At 49.8% G+C, this 14272-nt stretch overlaps 1 protein-coding gene across 2 annotated transcripts in view; it reads right to left on the bottom strand.

Annotated features, from left to right (window-relative positions):
* Idua (alpha-L-iduronidase) overlaps nucleotides 1-14272 on the bottom strand; it is a 114338-nt gene that overhangs the window by 54686 nt on the left and 45380 nt on the right. Inside the window, exons 6-8 of one of the 2 annotated variants that reach the window (XM_077687701.1) lie at nucleotides 12865-12965; nucleotides 9817-9895; nucleotides 6975-7366 (exon numbers count right to left, since the gene is read on the bottom strand). In XM_077687701.1, the coding sequence (XP_077543827.1) occupies nucleotides 6975-7366; nucleotides 9817-9895; nucleotides 12865-12965 (572 nt within the window). The remainder of the gene's footprint in view (nucleotides 1-6974; nucleotides 7367-9816; nucleotides 9896-12864; nucleotides 12966-14272) is intronic. The other variant, XM_077687702.1, reaches the window with a different exon arrangement.

Here is a 14272-nt window from a genome sequence, read left to right as displayed (position 1 = left end):
TGGAGGCTTTAGCATGGGAGCAGCTCGCTCTGCACGAAGGCGCTGTCCTCGAGGCAGAAGCAGCCCGGCATCATGGTCACGGGGACGGTACATCCACCGCAGGTGGACGCATCCAGGAGGAAGAATCCAAGGTGCCTAAATGAGGGTAGGCGAACACTGCTGGGTCCGCCGGGAACTGACTCCGGGGGTTCCCGAGAGGAGCACCCAGCTTTCTTGCCTGAATGTGCCCCCTTGTTCTTCGTCTTCGCTTTCTTCGTGGGATAGTCCTTACGCTTATTAGCCACCCCTCGCCGCATAGTCTTGAGTGCGAAGATATCCACTTTCACGTTGAAGTTCTCCTGCAGTGGGGAGAACTGGATGTCGTCTACCTTGAAGTCTAGGCAGATGCCCCCGTTCCTGCTCGCCAGATCGTCGCTCGACATCAGCGCTGACGCGTGCACGGTGGCGTCGTGCTGAAACAGCAGGACGAAGTAGTGCAGCAGGCCGTCGGAAAGTTCCAGGGCCTCTACGATGATGGGTAATATGATTTTGCTCACCACCAGTGAGCGCTGGCGACCGTCGCTGGGCGTTTCCTCTTCGCCTCTGAGCCGTTGCATTTCGTTTAGTGCGGCCAGACGGGCTTGCGTGGCTACGAGCAGAACTTTCTCCGCCTCGACGTGCGTCCGCGTGCCACTGAACCACTCTGAGGTCTCGCACTGGTCGATGGCCTTGCTTGCTTGCTGCATGGTCTGAAGGTGCACGAATGCAGCTGTCGCTAGTCCTTCATTCACCTCAAAGCTGAGTGGCGTCTTCTCAACTTTCTCTGCGGCAGACTGAGACGTGCCTGCTGTCTCCGCATACGAGCCCAATTCTGGTTTCCAACTGCTCGAAGCGTCCCCGTCGGCCTTGTTTTCATTCATTCCTTCCATCAGACTGTGCGAAGCAGCGGAGTCACCTTGGTGATGCCGACGGCCAGTGCGGCTGCGTCGTTCCTCCAAGGTAACGCCCAGCGCCTGCTGCTGGAGAGCACGCAGTGCTGCGGGCTTTTGAGGCGGCATCTCGACCCCGACTCCGTGCTCGGCCTCCCGGTCACGCTCATTCACGACGGTCTTCGACTCCATGGAGCCCGCTGTCTTGCGCTCGTCGGCGCGTCGCCTCTCGGTCGGCTCAGGCGGCACCGTCTGTGACCGGCCGTCCGACATCCTCAAAATGGCGACGAGTGGTCCTCGTTTTCTTTCTTGCTTGTCCTGAGTACCGCGATGATAATGTCGCTCTCTCACACAAGCAGCTTATTAGCAAATACAGTTGATGCACGCATCGCCGCCACGCTATCCCTGGTGTCACTAGTACGCTATATGCGACAGCACATATAGCAACGGCGAGACAGACACATGCTTCTCTGCTAAAACGAGCCAGCTCTTCCGCGCCGTGACTCGGGCATAATGCGCCAGAATCGACCACAAATGAGCGGTTTTATTTCTTCGTGCTGCCATGTATAAGCGGTAAATTTGCAAAGAATAACGGAGTTCATTCGGCCGTACTTATTGGTTCCTGTTTAGTCATGCTAATGATGCGCAACTTCCCCGTATCAGGTACAGCGGTGTTCAATCCCCCAACGTACCCATGCGCTGTAACCCACCGCGCTGCATTTTTCAGAGCCGCACAGAGGCCCGATCCCCTCCGCTCCTCCAACTGCCCCTCGCACCGACCCTTTTTCGCACTTCCTCTTCCCGCGTCTGCTTGTTCGTCGCGACGTCTTCGGGCTCCCCGGTTTCTTGTGACCCACTACAAAACAAACTGCGATTTTCAGGATCATAATAACAGAAACGATTTTTACGAGTGCCTTGGCACATAGTCAGATGGGTAAATAGCCTTCGTCGCTTTGCCTCCGGATGCTGTACGTCCAGCGCTGCAGAGCGTGTAAAGGAGTAAGGTCTTCCATGTGCTGTGAAAGTTGTGTTAATGTCCTAAGCAGAAGGGAAAACAAAGGAAACGAAGAGTTGCCGAAGTGAAATCGGCGCGAACCTCCAGTAGGCGCTGAAACTGCGGCATTCGGGAGAAACAGAGGCGCTATACACTATTAGAGCACACGTAAGACGTGGTGTTGTTTGTCAAAGTGCAAGGTGCTGCAGCGCAAAATGCATATGCCAAGACCGGTACGTATACTAAATACGCAAAATACAGGGTGGCAGGTGTTAAAGCACTCCGGGCTATGTACTGACCTTGACAGAGATCACGGCATAACGTTTTTTGGGGCACCCCCTACTCGTGTCGCGCGCTTACGTGTATATATATATATATACATATATATATATATATATATATATATATATATATATATATATATATATATATATATATATATATATATATATATATATAGGAATACGAAATAATTACAGTCCCGATGACAAAATGCTTTTGAGTTATGTTTCTACTTGTATTGAAGTTGCAGTACACGCGGTGGCCTCGCGGTCTATCGGGTGAAGCACATGAAATTTGTCTCGCTGAGGCGTTCCCCCACTGATCAGGGGAAGAAATTCGCGTCTCCTTTTTCTTCTCCGCTCTTCTACTAGTATTTGTTCTCCCTCGCTTGCGCCGCACGCTCGACGACATATTTTTGTGACTACCTCTTTTTTGGTCCCACCACAGCGGCCTTGTCTTGTAGAGCGGCAACTTAGGAAGATGAGTCGTCCGAGTGTCGCAAAACGCGGCCACACAGCCAAGAATGTGGCACAGTTCTGCATTCAAGGTCCCCCTCGCATGCACCGACTCACCTCTCTGGCAACGAAGCGTCTAAATCAGCTACGCGGCATCGCCTCCATAGACTTGGCCATAATTACAGCGCATCGGAAGAAGACCTCGTGGAATAGCTTAAATAGCCATACAGGACAGTCACCCAGCAACCTCCTTCCTAGGTGCTCCCTACGACGAAATGGATGCAACCTTCACTCTGGTACAAACAGAATCTACGGTCCGTAACTAAATGAGAAACGCCGCGCCGGGCAATTATAGAATACCCAATTACTAATCTGGAACCTGGACACAGCTTCTACAAGGTCTGTATAAACTATATCAACGAAGAGTGCGCTGATGGCGGCGCGCTAGATACCTTGATTCACCCGCCGCTTTGCAGCGACGGGCTGTACTGCGGAGACCACCCGCGGTGAGGAAACGTCCGGCCTGAGGAAAACCCTCGAGACCGGTTTGCCCAGCCAGATGCCATGCACCGGTCATCTGGCATGAGTAAGGCGGGAGCACAAGACTCTCAAAAAACTAAATACGCTCACCTGAGTGGAAATGGGTGGCCACCTCTCAGCCATCATCGTTTGCTGGCTGGACCACGACCAGGTCCACCAAGCTGGTTGAGATGCGGGGGTCAAAATCGTGGAGGTGGGGGCTGCCCGAAGCGCCAGCACTGCCCACCGGAGTCCCACCTGCCGAATCGCAGGGACAAGGCGAACCCATCGTCTCCTACTCGGGACACGCAAGATGGAACACGCTCCCTGTACGGCTGCGCAAAGGGCGTCCTGCAGTTGAGGACTAGCCTCCAGCGGAGTTCCCAGTGCGCGCGCAGTAGTACCCGGACGCCTGACGCTTCCACGGGGGCGTAGTGTGCGATACAGATAACCACCCATGCCGTAGTGATCAGGGCCGAGTAAAACCACTCGCGAACTCTGTCATGTAGACGGGCAACTGGTCCAGGGGGACATTCCCCCGAACGGAGACCTCCGGCCGATTGCTTACCGTGGTCCCGGATGGGGTAGAGGTCCGCCCTGACGCAGTTTGTGCATGAGCCGCTAGGTGGGTAGGTCGAGTCCGTGGCCACCCCGGCTAGGCCGAAGTGGGTGTCAAGTCCGGGATTACCCGCACCCCGGGTGTGTGGTGGTTGGACGCCGAGCTGAGTTGACCCGGCGCTCCTGACACATTGGAACCCTTGTTTCCACCACACGGCCGCTTAGGCCGGTTGCCACGCACCCCTTTAGCCGTCGGACTCGTGAGTGCCGACGTTGCCCGTGTACGCCAACTCCTACTACTCCCCCCGGAGCAGATGGTCAATGCTCCTGGTCCCATGGAAGCACACCCACAATGCCCTCATTGCGAAGCCCAGTAAACCGCTTTCCCCCACCAATCTCCGGCCCGCCCCGTCCGTGTAGGCAAGATAATGTAACGTATGGTGCAGAGTAGCTTATCTGCTTACATTGAAGACAACGAACATTTTCCAGATATCATGTATGGCTTCCGATGACTTCTTCTTATCCGGGGTATACTTCTACAGTTTGAAATAGAAATCATAGATCTGCTCGCAAGTACACACAGACGTTTCGTTCTCGCCCTGATATCGGGGCGCGCTCGGAAACGTCACAGTTTAAGCCCTCCATGAATTTGGGGCAACAATATATGCGATTATGTCCCGGAATTTCTCACCAACCGCAGCACAACCACCTCAACACCTCCATTCAGCTGTCTTTAAGACCATCCTTAAGGTACCGGTCAAGGCTCTTTGATGCAACCGCTATGAATGACTACCCCCCACACTTCAACGTACCCCCTCCCCCCCCCCCCCCCGGCACTTACTACACGCCGAAGATCTCACCTTCTGAACCCGTACAGGATCTATGAGTGAGCAGTGCAAGATACAATGCCTAAGCACACCGTTATCGGCGTTCCAGGGGCCTTGAGTATGCTCCGGACGAGTCCGCCCTTCTTACCCTTTGCAGTGAAATAGGACGGGAACACAAGCAATATATCCAGGACAACGCGTTCCCTATAGCCGGAAAAGCAATTTCAAACGTACCTCACCTCCATGCAATGCTATCCCCCAAAATGGTTGGGGTCTTCATACCGTCGCAACTCGTCAAAGGATACTTTATAAACTCACGCATCTCATCCAGAGCGTTTCACCTTGAAGATTCCGCATGAAAGATATTGGCACGTTAGGCATATTTCAAGCCTACCTATTTAGCTTGGTCACATATGGGATGCCATATTTGGCCCTCAAAACGACGGAGAAACCCACTCTCAACATCGCCCAACAACAATCATATACAACTTCTGTACGTATACTATCATCTTTTAAGACTTCTACGAAGAAACTACTATAGTTAGGAGTTCACAATTCATTGGAAGAGATACAGGAGGCGCATCCCACCTCGCAACTGGAACGTCCTAAGTACTAAAGTAGCACCTACAGAAAGAGCCACACTACGACGATTAACATGTGCGACACCACCACCAGAAGAACAGACGGACCGCGTTCCCTTATACATCCGACAAGCCACTCAACTAGGCCCAATACGGAGAAAAATGCATCCAGTTTAAAACACGGTCAGATGCGTCGCTAGAGCACAAGCTATGCAATCCACATACGGCGACAACACGACAGCAAGATCCACCGACGATTCTCCACAAACATCAATAGCTCTAGCCGGCATAGCAGATGGAGACGCCGTCACCATCCTAACGACTCAAATGACGTGACTACCTCCGTGAACGGATATCTAAGACAGCGCTCAAGACACTGAAAGACTATTCTGGTTACCCGACCACGATTCCCTCAACGGTAATCATATAGCACAGGCCCGGACATAAACTCCGGGCCATTACCCAAGATGTACAAACCTCGCATGCAGCTCCCGGACTGCTCCTCAACTGCGTTTTCATGTTTTCATCTTGGTGCATTTCCGTCAAGAACGAACGAAATGCCCGTCACCGCAACCGAAATTGCGACAGATGAAGCCACCACTTTTTGGAGGCTACAGAATAACACGTCTCCTGATAAGCACCCTTCTCCACGTCGTATACCCCACCCATGGGCGTCGGCAGGATTTAGTCTTGAGAAAAAAAAAGGGGGGGGGGGGGGGGCAAACCTGCTGCACCACCGTAGGAGCGGTGGGGTGGGGGTGGGTAAAAAAAGTCGAAGCAAAATTCCGAAATATCCAAGGGATATAACCAAGAAAGCTCGTTTTAGGCGTGAAGCCCCTTGGAGGCTGGGGCTGTTGGCGTCTCCTGTGGTCGTGGTCGCCGTAATCGTCGCCGTAATCGTCGTCGTAATCATCGTCGCATGTAGCCACGGCACTAAAACACCGGTAAACACGTTTACGCCTCGCGCTGGAACGTAACGCGTAATTAAAAAAAAAAAACACCAGGACACTCGTTTACGCCTCGCGCTATAGAGCTTTGTGCTTCAAAGACACGAGACTTTTACAGCAAATTTGTATGCCTGTACCCTCGAACAGTTTCATCTCCGTTGGCAAAAACGCCAACGCGCCAAGAATACACTTTACTCTGCATGCTTCGCCCATCCCCAGGTTTTACGTTAGTGGAGATGGCCCGGGATTTGTTGTTTGTTTGTAAGTTTTTAAGAATTAGGAATTTTAAGAATTTTTAAGAATCTTTAAGAAAAAGTTGGAATCCGATGATCGCCAGCCTTGAGAAACAAGTGTGTGGTCTACAGAATCCCGCTTACTCAAAGAGCGCGCTTTTGCACATGTGCGAAACATTTGCGCATAGAGTAAAATAAGGTGAAGAAAAAATCGTGCTCCGTAAAAACGAAGAAGGAAGTGCCTTGCAGCTTTGTTCACACGATCTTTTACCCGTTGAAAAAAATATGGACCAAACATCGTTGACGGCGGTGCACTGCCGCCCAAAACAAGGCATCTATACGTCGCGTGCTGACGAGTCAACGGCGACGTAAACTCGCGACAAGCGCTACCAAAACGGATTCACTCAAAGCAGCAACAAGGGGATTTACCGAATCCCTCTGCCCCGTGGGCACATTCACATCGGCCAAAGCTCCGACGTTTAAACGACACGGCGCAACCCGCTTCCCCGAAGACAGCGCCAGAAGCCATTCCCCGTACTTTGCCGAAACTCCAAGAGTAAAAAGACGGCACCCATGACGCCTTCCACGAGTACAAAAACATCGCCGTAACGGGACTGGCACAGCACGCACGCCGGCAGGGAGCGAGGACCCGCGCGAGAGATTCGCTCACCCCGAGGAGGTGGCGATGACGCCAAGCCGCGGCCCTCCTGGTTCGCCCTCCGTGTGGATGGAAGCCCTGACCGCACGGCTGGCCAGCTTGCCCAGCAGCGCCTGCAGCGCGTGCACGGGCTTTCGCACGAACAGGACGTACGGCGACTCGGTGAGGTTCATGCGGAAGCGCGCCAGCTGGCTCCGCTGGCTGAAGGGCAGCGGCGGGTAGCTCAGGAAGCCGTTGTCGCTGCTCAGGGAGCCGCACGACAAGGGCTCCTCCAGGTGGGCGTGCACCAGCTGAAAGCAGGGGAGCATGCGGAGAACAGGGCCGTCACGAAAGAGCCGCCGGATGCGACGTTGTTTCGGAGCAAGACGCGACGGAGGAGCTGGAGGACATCCTCTCTTCTGCGCCTGTTACGAAGGAGCCAGGAGACCCGAATGTCAGCTACAGACACACGGACAGGAGGACACATTTACCCGTCTGCTCGCGATTGCTTGCCCTGAGAAACTCCTACAGGTGCCGTGAATGGGCATCTTTCCCGTTACTGATATCTCTGTTGGAAATGTAAGGGCATTCATAGCTGCGGAGCTTGGTCATCTCCCCAAATGCTGTTTATAATATTTACGATCACCGCCTTGGGTAGAAACTTGTGCAGAAGCGGTTTCTGTTGTTCAAATCAAAATGATGAGAGTAGTTTTATAGCAGTGAAAATACATTCTCCATTTTTTTTTCTTCGGTGAAAAGTTATTTATTGTGGATTTGAGGCTGGATCAGCAACCAGGTGTTGTTTTATAGCTATAATTTTGCCTAAAGGTTGTTAGAGAAATGGCAAGGCCTGAAGGCACGATTAAAATCATTACGCATTACGCACCGGAGCCTTTAGCAGGCTTCACCAGGTGCAAAGTGGGTCGCCCAGTACTCCTGTCCAAAACCCTCACTTGTGTTATACTCAATTTCTGACAAAAGCCGTGTATACGATTCATGCCATCTTAATAAATAGAAATGAGCCAAGCTGACTTAAACAGCGAAAAAAAGCCAGATCTGATGCATTAGACAACAGAAGCTTCATTTTGTTTCGTGTTTTTAACTTTCTCTTGGGTGCCGTTGAGTTATTTTAACGATGCCCCCTCACCCCTTTTTCCCAGACACACCATCCCAGTGAGCACCACTTCGAGGACATGAGATTGATTAATCAACTCACGTGTTTATTAAAATATAGCCGATCTTTTTCAATTGGAATTCAGTTTCGTTCGAAGAATTTCGGGAGAATGGCTTTCTCGTGAGGGATTCATTGGTTGTCGTCTGTGTTGGAACTTTGACTCGCAGACGGTTTGGACTTAGACTCACTGAGCTTCGACTTTGACTCGCAAGCAGTTTGAACTTTTGATCGCAGTGTCTGACGGAGGGGTGCATGATTTTTCTGTCTAATTTTGCGCGTCCATGCACCCCTCTCCAAATCCAAACGGCTTCGACCGTGTCGGAATGGTGCCAATAAAGAAGAGAAAAAAAAGTGTCGGAATGGTGCAATTGGATAGACGTTGGCTTCATAACGCGAGGGACCCTGGTTCGATTCCGACCATATGAAGTGTTTTTTTTTTTTTTTCTAGAGGCGCTTCCACGATCATCATTATCGTCAGAGAAAGTTGGCTTTCCTACAGTGAGTTTTGTGGTACGCGCTTGCGCCATCAGTGCGAGATAGAAAGCTTCGCTTTAGGAAAGAGAAAAAAGCATGGCATGAGTTTCAGCACTGACAGTAATTCTCATCAGCTTTATTTAGAGAATTCTAGTTAAGATCAGATACAAATGCGACTACCTGGTGTAAGGGACTCAAAGTCCCTTTTCTGTACGACAACCGAGTACAAAGGCAAAGCTTCTTGCGGCTGCGTTCGGTTTCATGGGTACGACATGTTATGAAACGACATCACGTAGCATTGTACGGCCTGACATTACCTAACCTGACGTGACCTTGCCTGACATGACTAAATTTGACACGTAACCTGCGGTGGTTTTCCAAAATGACGTTTCGCGTTCAAAAACAGGGCGTGCGAGGGGTCTTAGCCTGCATGTGCTTCATAAAATATTACGGAATGGTCTGATGCAGATTCGCTTTAAGTGCACAAAAACTCCTTATTTAGTTTATTTTCGCTCCCCATCAGCGGCCGCCTTGCTGCCGCGACCAGATTTCTCCCGATGAGGCAACCTGTAAGCTGCTAAACTGAGCATGGTGTTGATGACCACACCAGATCGCGCCATGGTGCGTTTCACTGCACTGTAAAGCGTCCCTAAATTTATGGCGCCGGTCCTCCCTTCAGTGGTCAGATGATGATGATGGTGATGATGATGATGATGATTGGATGTTAATGGCGCAAGGAGTGGTTAGAGATACGGGTGTGGTGAATCTGCTGGCCAAGTTTAGGCAGGGAACAAAGCCCGCTAATAATATATCCTCCCACCCCCCGGACCAACTTTTCGGACATAAAAAAAAAACTTACAATGAAATAACTAAAGCATCAGAGAAAAGCACGCTGAATACACAACTTCTAAACACCAACTGCTAACTATAGTTTGAGACTACTAGTTACACTAATATCTTGCCTAGTGTTGGTCACGTTTATAGCATTTTAGAGACGGGCAGATAGCATTGAATGTTTCAGCAGCACTATCAAGCCTGCTAAAGACGTCATGTAAACGCCTCCAAAACCAAAGTACGTCCTAAACGCCTCATCCTCAGTGCCTCAGATTAACAAGAGTAGCGCCATTGAAGCAAGGCGCAAGATAAAAAAAAAGCTTGACAACAACAGCGGTAGTGAAAAAGAGGTTGGCAGCCTTTCTTATTCACCGTTAGGCTGCAGGTACTCACCCGAGCCAGCATTGCTGCGTAGGTTGCGTCAGCTCGCCATGGGAGCGGTTCTGCCCAGTTCTTGATAGGATCAGCTTCGCTAAGGAGGAACAGCCAGGCCGTATGTAAATTATTCAGTTGTAATGAGCTACATTTGCTTGGAATTTTAATAAAATTTATATGAACATAGGCCTCCGTGATGCTGAGGATCTTAGAGCAGAAACATGTGCATGAACCACTTTTCGGTTGCTTCGACGGATTACTCGTGAGCTGTTTATTTAATGTGCATCTCCATCTCTGTGGTTTGTTGGGTTATATTGGGGCGGAGGTTTTATGGAGGTTCTCGAAAGCAGCTAGCTTTTCTTCTTCTGTCAAGGCTTTTCAGCCAGCACATGTCGCTTCCTCGGCCTCGTACGGAATCAACAGGACCTGAAGCTAGACTGCACCCTCAACTCGATGGTGTGATGACCTTCAGGTCAAGTTCTTTTCCTAGACTCGTGGCTTGCCGCTGCCTGGGAATTTAAAACATCGCCTTTTTAATCTGAAATCTACCTTCCTATCGCTCCTATAGCATGTTATCATTGTCCCCACCCCTGTAGAGTGTACAATAACAAAACCTGAATCCTCTAACGTGATTTCTCGCGCCAAAGCTACACCCATAGCTATGAAGTTCGCCGTATTTCTCGCACGCAATTACAATTTCTGCCCTTTTGGAAGCTGTAAAGAGCCGCAATGTCGCATACAGATGTGTTTTTTTCTCCATCAGAAAAACAGCGATCGCGAGAGCCGTAGATCGAATCCACAACCTTGTGTTCAACAAACCTGCGTCCTCGTACACAGGGACATAACTTCTTTCGTGCAAGTTTCCTGTTTTTTAACACGAAAGTGTTTTATTCCGGGGTACCTCAAGATTTCACTGAAGTCATATACGTCACGGAAATCACGCCAGTACAACGAAGCAAGCGGCTTGTAAAGTGTGCACCCCTGCACATAGGGTCTTCTTGTGGGGAAGCAACCTTTAGTACTGAAGAGTAAAGAGTACGTTATACTTACAATTGTTCGTTTTCGGGTTTTATATTTTAACACGAAAGTGTTTTATGCCGGAACACACCAAGATTTCACTGACGTCATATCCGTCCCGGAAGTGACGCCAGTACACCTTTACCGAAGCGACCCGCCCGCAGCAGGACGTCGCTCGCTAAGCACACCCACAAGACAACCGCCGACCCGAAAATCATGGTCAGCTGCAGATTTCGCTGTACATTTCACTTTCGTGTTTTACCGATTCATATGGAATCAACACAGTTTTCTGTTAATCCTTCATCTCCCAATTTGTATTTGAGAATTATCATTTTTAAGTGTTCCATGATATCGGCCCAAAAGCATAAAGCATACACACAATAAAAGGCTATACAGCCGTTCAAATACTAGTTGTATTCAATTAACACATCAAAGGATAAATTTACAAGAAAAGGTAGCCAGCTTTTCTGCGCAGCTTGCCGTCAATAGATTATTAAGGTTAAATTTTGTTGTAATTGGTTGAGCATAGCTACTACAGCGTCAAAACAAAGAAAAATGTTAGGAAATGAAGTTGCGCTGCCGTGACCATTAACGAATGTTTATTACCGAGGGAAACCTTTACATGTGCACTCAAAAAAAAAAAGCCAGACATCGGAGAGAGGCCCTAAAGGTTTAACCAATCGCAGTAATCTCCCTGCGCCCAAGCGTTCTTGCTTTAAATACGCTTTAAAAAATATTAAACACTGAATTGGAGGTCAGCGCACTATCCATGCTCGTTCTTGCCAGTAAATTTTTTTTGCACTGCTGTCATGATTATTTATGTATTAAATGACATATTGAATGACAAAACAAATAAATATTTATTCGTTACCATTACAAACAGAAAAGAAATTCTAGTAATCGAAGCAGCGTCCGCCATCTACAACGATAATATTGAGACATCGGGTGTAGGGCGCGCTGGGGTTGTGTCGCTACTGCTGCTTTGGCAAGAGCGCCAATCCGAGCTCACGGCTTCCCCTGCCGCCACAGAAGCCGAGCGTACGCTGTCACTAGATAAGGTATTAGAGTACCGCCACTGAGGCACACACATCTGCAACGGCGGCCATTGTGTCGTTCATCAGCGCTGCGAGATTGCCTAATCCGCGGTCTCGCCGTTAATTTCGACCGGGTCGTTTTTTAACAACATTACCGAAGATGCAGAAAAACGGCATCTTTGGACACACTTCTGCTGCTGAAATGCTGTTACACGCGTTTTCTTTAGTTCGCATTCGGAACGACATTGGTCGCGCGCAGCAGCAGAGCAGGGAGGACAAGCTAAGCCTACCAGAGTCACCGATTAAAACGCATACACAACAAAATGGCGGCGCCCATGGACCGTCGAAGTGTAAACGAATGTGAGGCAATGAGAACTGACCAATGATCATGGCGGGGCGAGAACAATGGGCGAAAAAGTGTGCCGTTACTCTGTTCCCTTATATAGTAACACTAACTGAGCGCAACCGACAAGACCACCGTGACGACGAGAAACATTTCATACCCTCCTCCACCACCGTTTGTAGTGGTTCACAACAGCTTTGCTGGATATCCCCTTTCGCAGGGCGGGATGGCGACCAATGTTTTTCGTGGCTTTTATATCAGCACATAAAGAAATCACGGGGGATGCTTAGAACTTTTGAAGAGTGTGAAGGCGAAGTCCTGGTTGGACTTTGTGTTAACTTGCTGTTGAATTTTCTGATGAATTTGACCAGCCCCTTGGACGGCACCCTCCAAAGCCCGTTCCGCTGGCTCGCCATCACCAGAAGCCGCCTGTTCGCCCCTGTAAGGTACCTCTCAAGGCGGCTCGTATCCCAGCCACCTCTGGTGCGGCTGTTTCCCTTTCCCGGCTTGCGCTCATATTTTCTGTAAATCACTATTTTTCGCACCTAACAACGCGTTCTATGAAACATTAAATGTAAGGTTTTCGCCTTAAAAAGATTGCATTTTGAGTTTAAAGCATTTCTGACTGTCTTTTGTTTTGCCAAACGACGAGTATGAAGGGTTCCGCCTCACGTGTTGATGCAGGGCTTCGAGCTGAGGCTGGGGCAGCGTTCTCGGATCCTGGAAAGGGCGTCCAGCTCCCCTTCCATAATGCCCTCCGTGGAGGCGTTGCCCTGCGATTACCGTCACCGTTTCTCAGTGCACCCGTGCAACCTTATGGCATTCGAGTCGTCTATGCCAGGCACAGTATTGATGCGAGCAGGATTTTTAGCCTACTTCCCCCACATCGCTTTATGTCTCTGCCTCGCCCCTTACACCGAGTCCTCTGCATGTGTCGCATGAAAATGGAGGGGTAGTGAGGGAGAGAGAGAGAAGTGAAGGGAGCTTTGGGTGAAATAAATTGAGTTCGTCAACACTAACTTGTGACACAACCGTATCCCATTGATAGCGCAGATCGCTCCTCATCAATCAGAACCATCGCCCCACTCGCCTGGCAAGAAAGCGTGCTACATGCCACTGGCAACGTGCTGCAGACACGCTCGACGAGACAACTGCTCGTTTGCAACTAGATCGGGCCCATTCCCTCTCTTTGTAACATAGATTATTGGCGCAGTCAACCCTTGCATACCCACCACCAGCACGAACGGTATGCTAATCGAATTTACTCAGATAACCATCCCCTAAGGGAAGGGTTCTGCCTCAGTTTAAAACACTGATAGCAAATTTCTCAACTTTTGGTGTCAAATAGGCTAGGCTGCGAGGTGTACAGTGCTCACAGATAGTCGACCGTACGTCAAGAAGTGCGCACGTATAATTAAGGGTCTTCTTCAGGCTTTTCCACACGCGTCCACTTCCAAGTTGTGTGAATGCATACGGATGGTGGAAGAAGCAAGGCGACGCCACACTCTAAACAGTTGTCTTATCTGCTTTGTCGCAATGCGCTAGAATCCGAATGTACAGTTGAGCAAATTGACCGAATAGCGACGCCACACTTACGGTACGAATCACAAATCCCATCGGCGCGGCGACCTCACGCAATGCAAAACGTCTTGCTTGCACTGCGTAATTCACATCGCAAGATTTTTCGACGATAATCGTCATTGCACTGTTTTCTTGCAACGCTTGGACGAAAAAATGCACTGTGGTGAAAACAACCCACGGAGGCATTTCAGTGTGTGGATTCCTATCAACACCCGTGGGTCTGCTTCCCCACGATGCACACAAAGTACCAACTGCTGCATTCAAGGGGCCAGGCTAACGACAATGCACAGCATAAGGTTTGACTTGAAAAAACGTGCTGTGACATTGTAGAAAGTGCGACCATAATGTTTGCATATTTTTGAGCCAAAAAGTCTTATACATTCGCTCCATTGGACGCAGCGATTGATCATTGGTGGGCATTTTGGCGAAACGGGTTAACATAGGGAGAGAGAATAAACTTTTATTCGAGCAAACGGTGGCGGTTGAGCTGTCACACGGT

The sequence above is a fragment of the Haemaphysalis longicornis genome, unplaced genomic scaffold (genome assembly GCF_048455015.1).
Source record: "Haemaphysalis longicornis isolate Haplotype H1 unplaced genomic scaffold, Haemaphysalis longicornis Haplotype H1 scaffold_1, whole genome shotgun sequence".
Classification (NCBI taxonomy): domain Eukaryota; kingdom Metazoa; phylum Arthropoda; class Arachnida; order Ixodida; family Ixodidae; genus Haemaphysalis; species Haemaphysalis longicornis.
The sequence above is the reverse complement of the archived record's forward strand: the minus strand, read 5'-3'. Positions and strand labels throughout refer to the sequence as shown.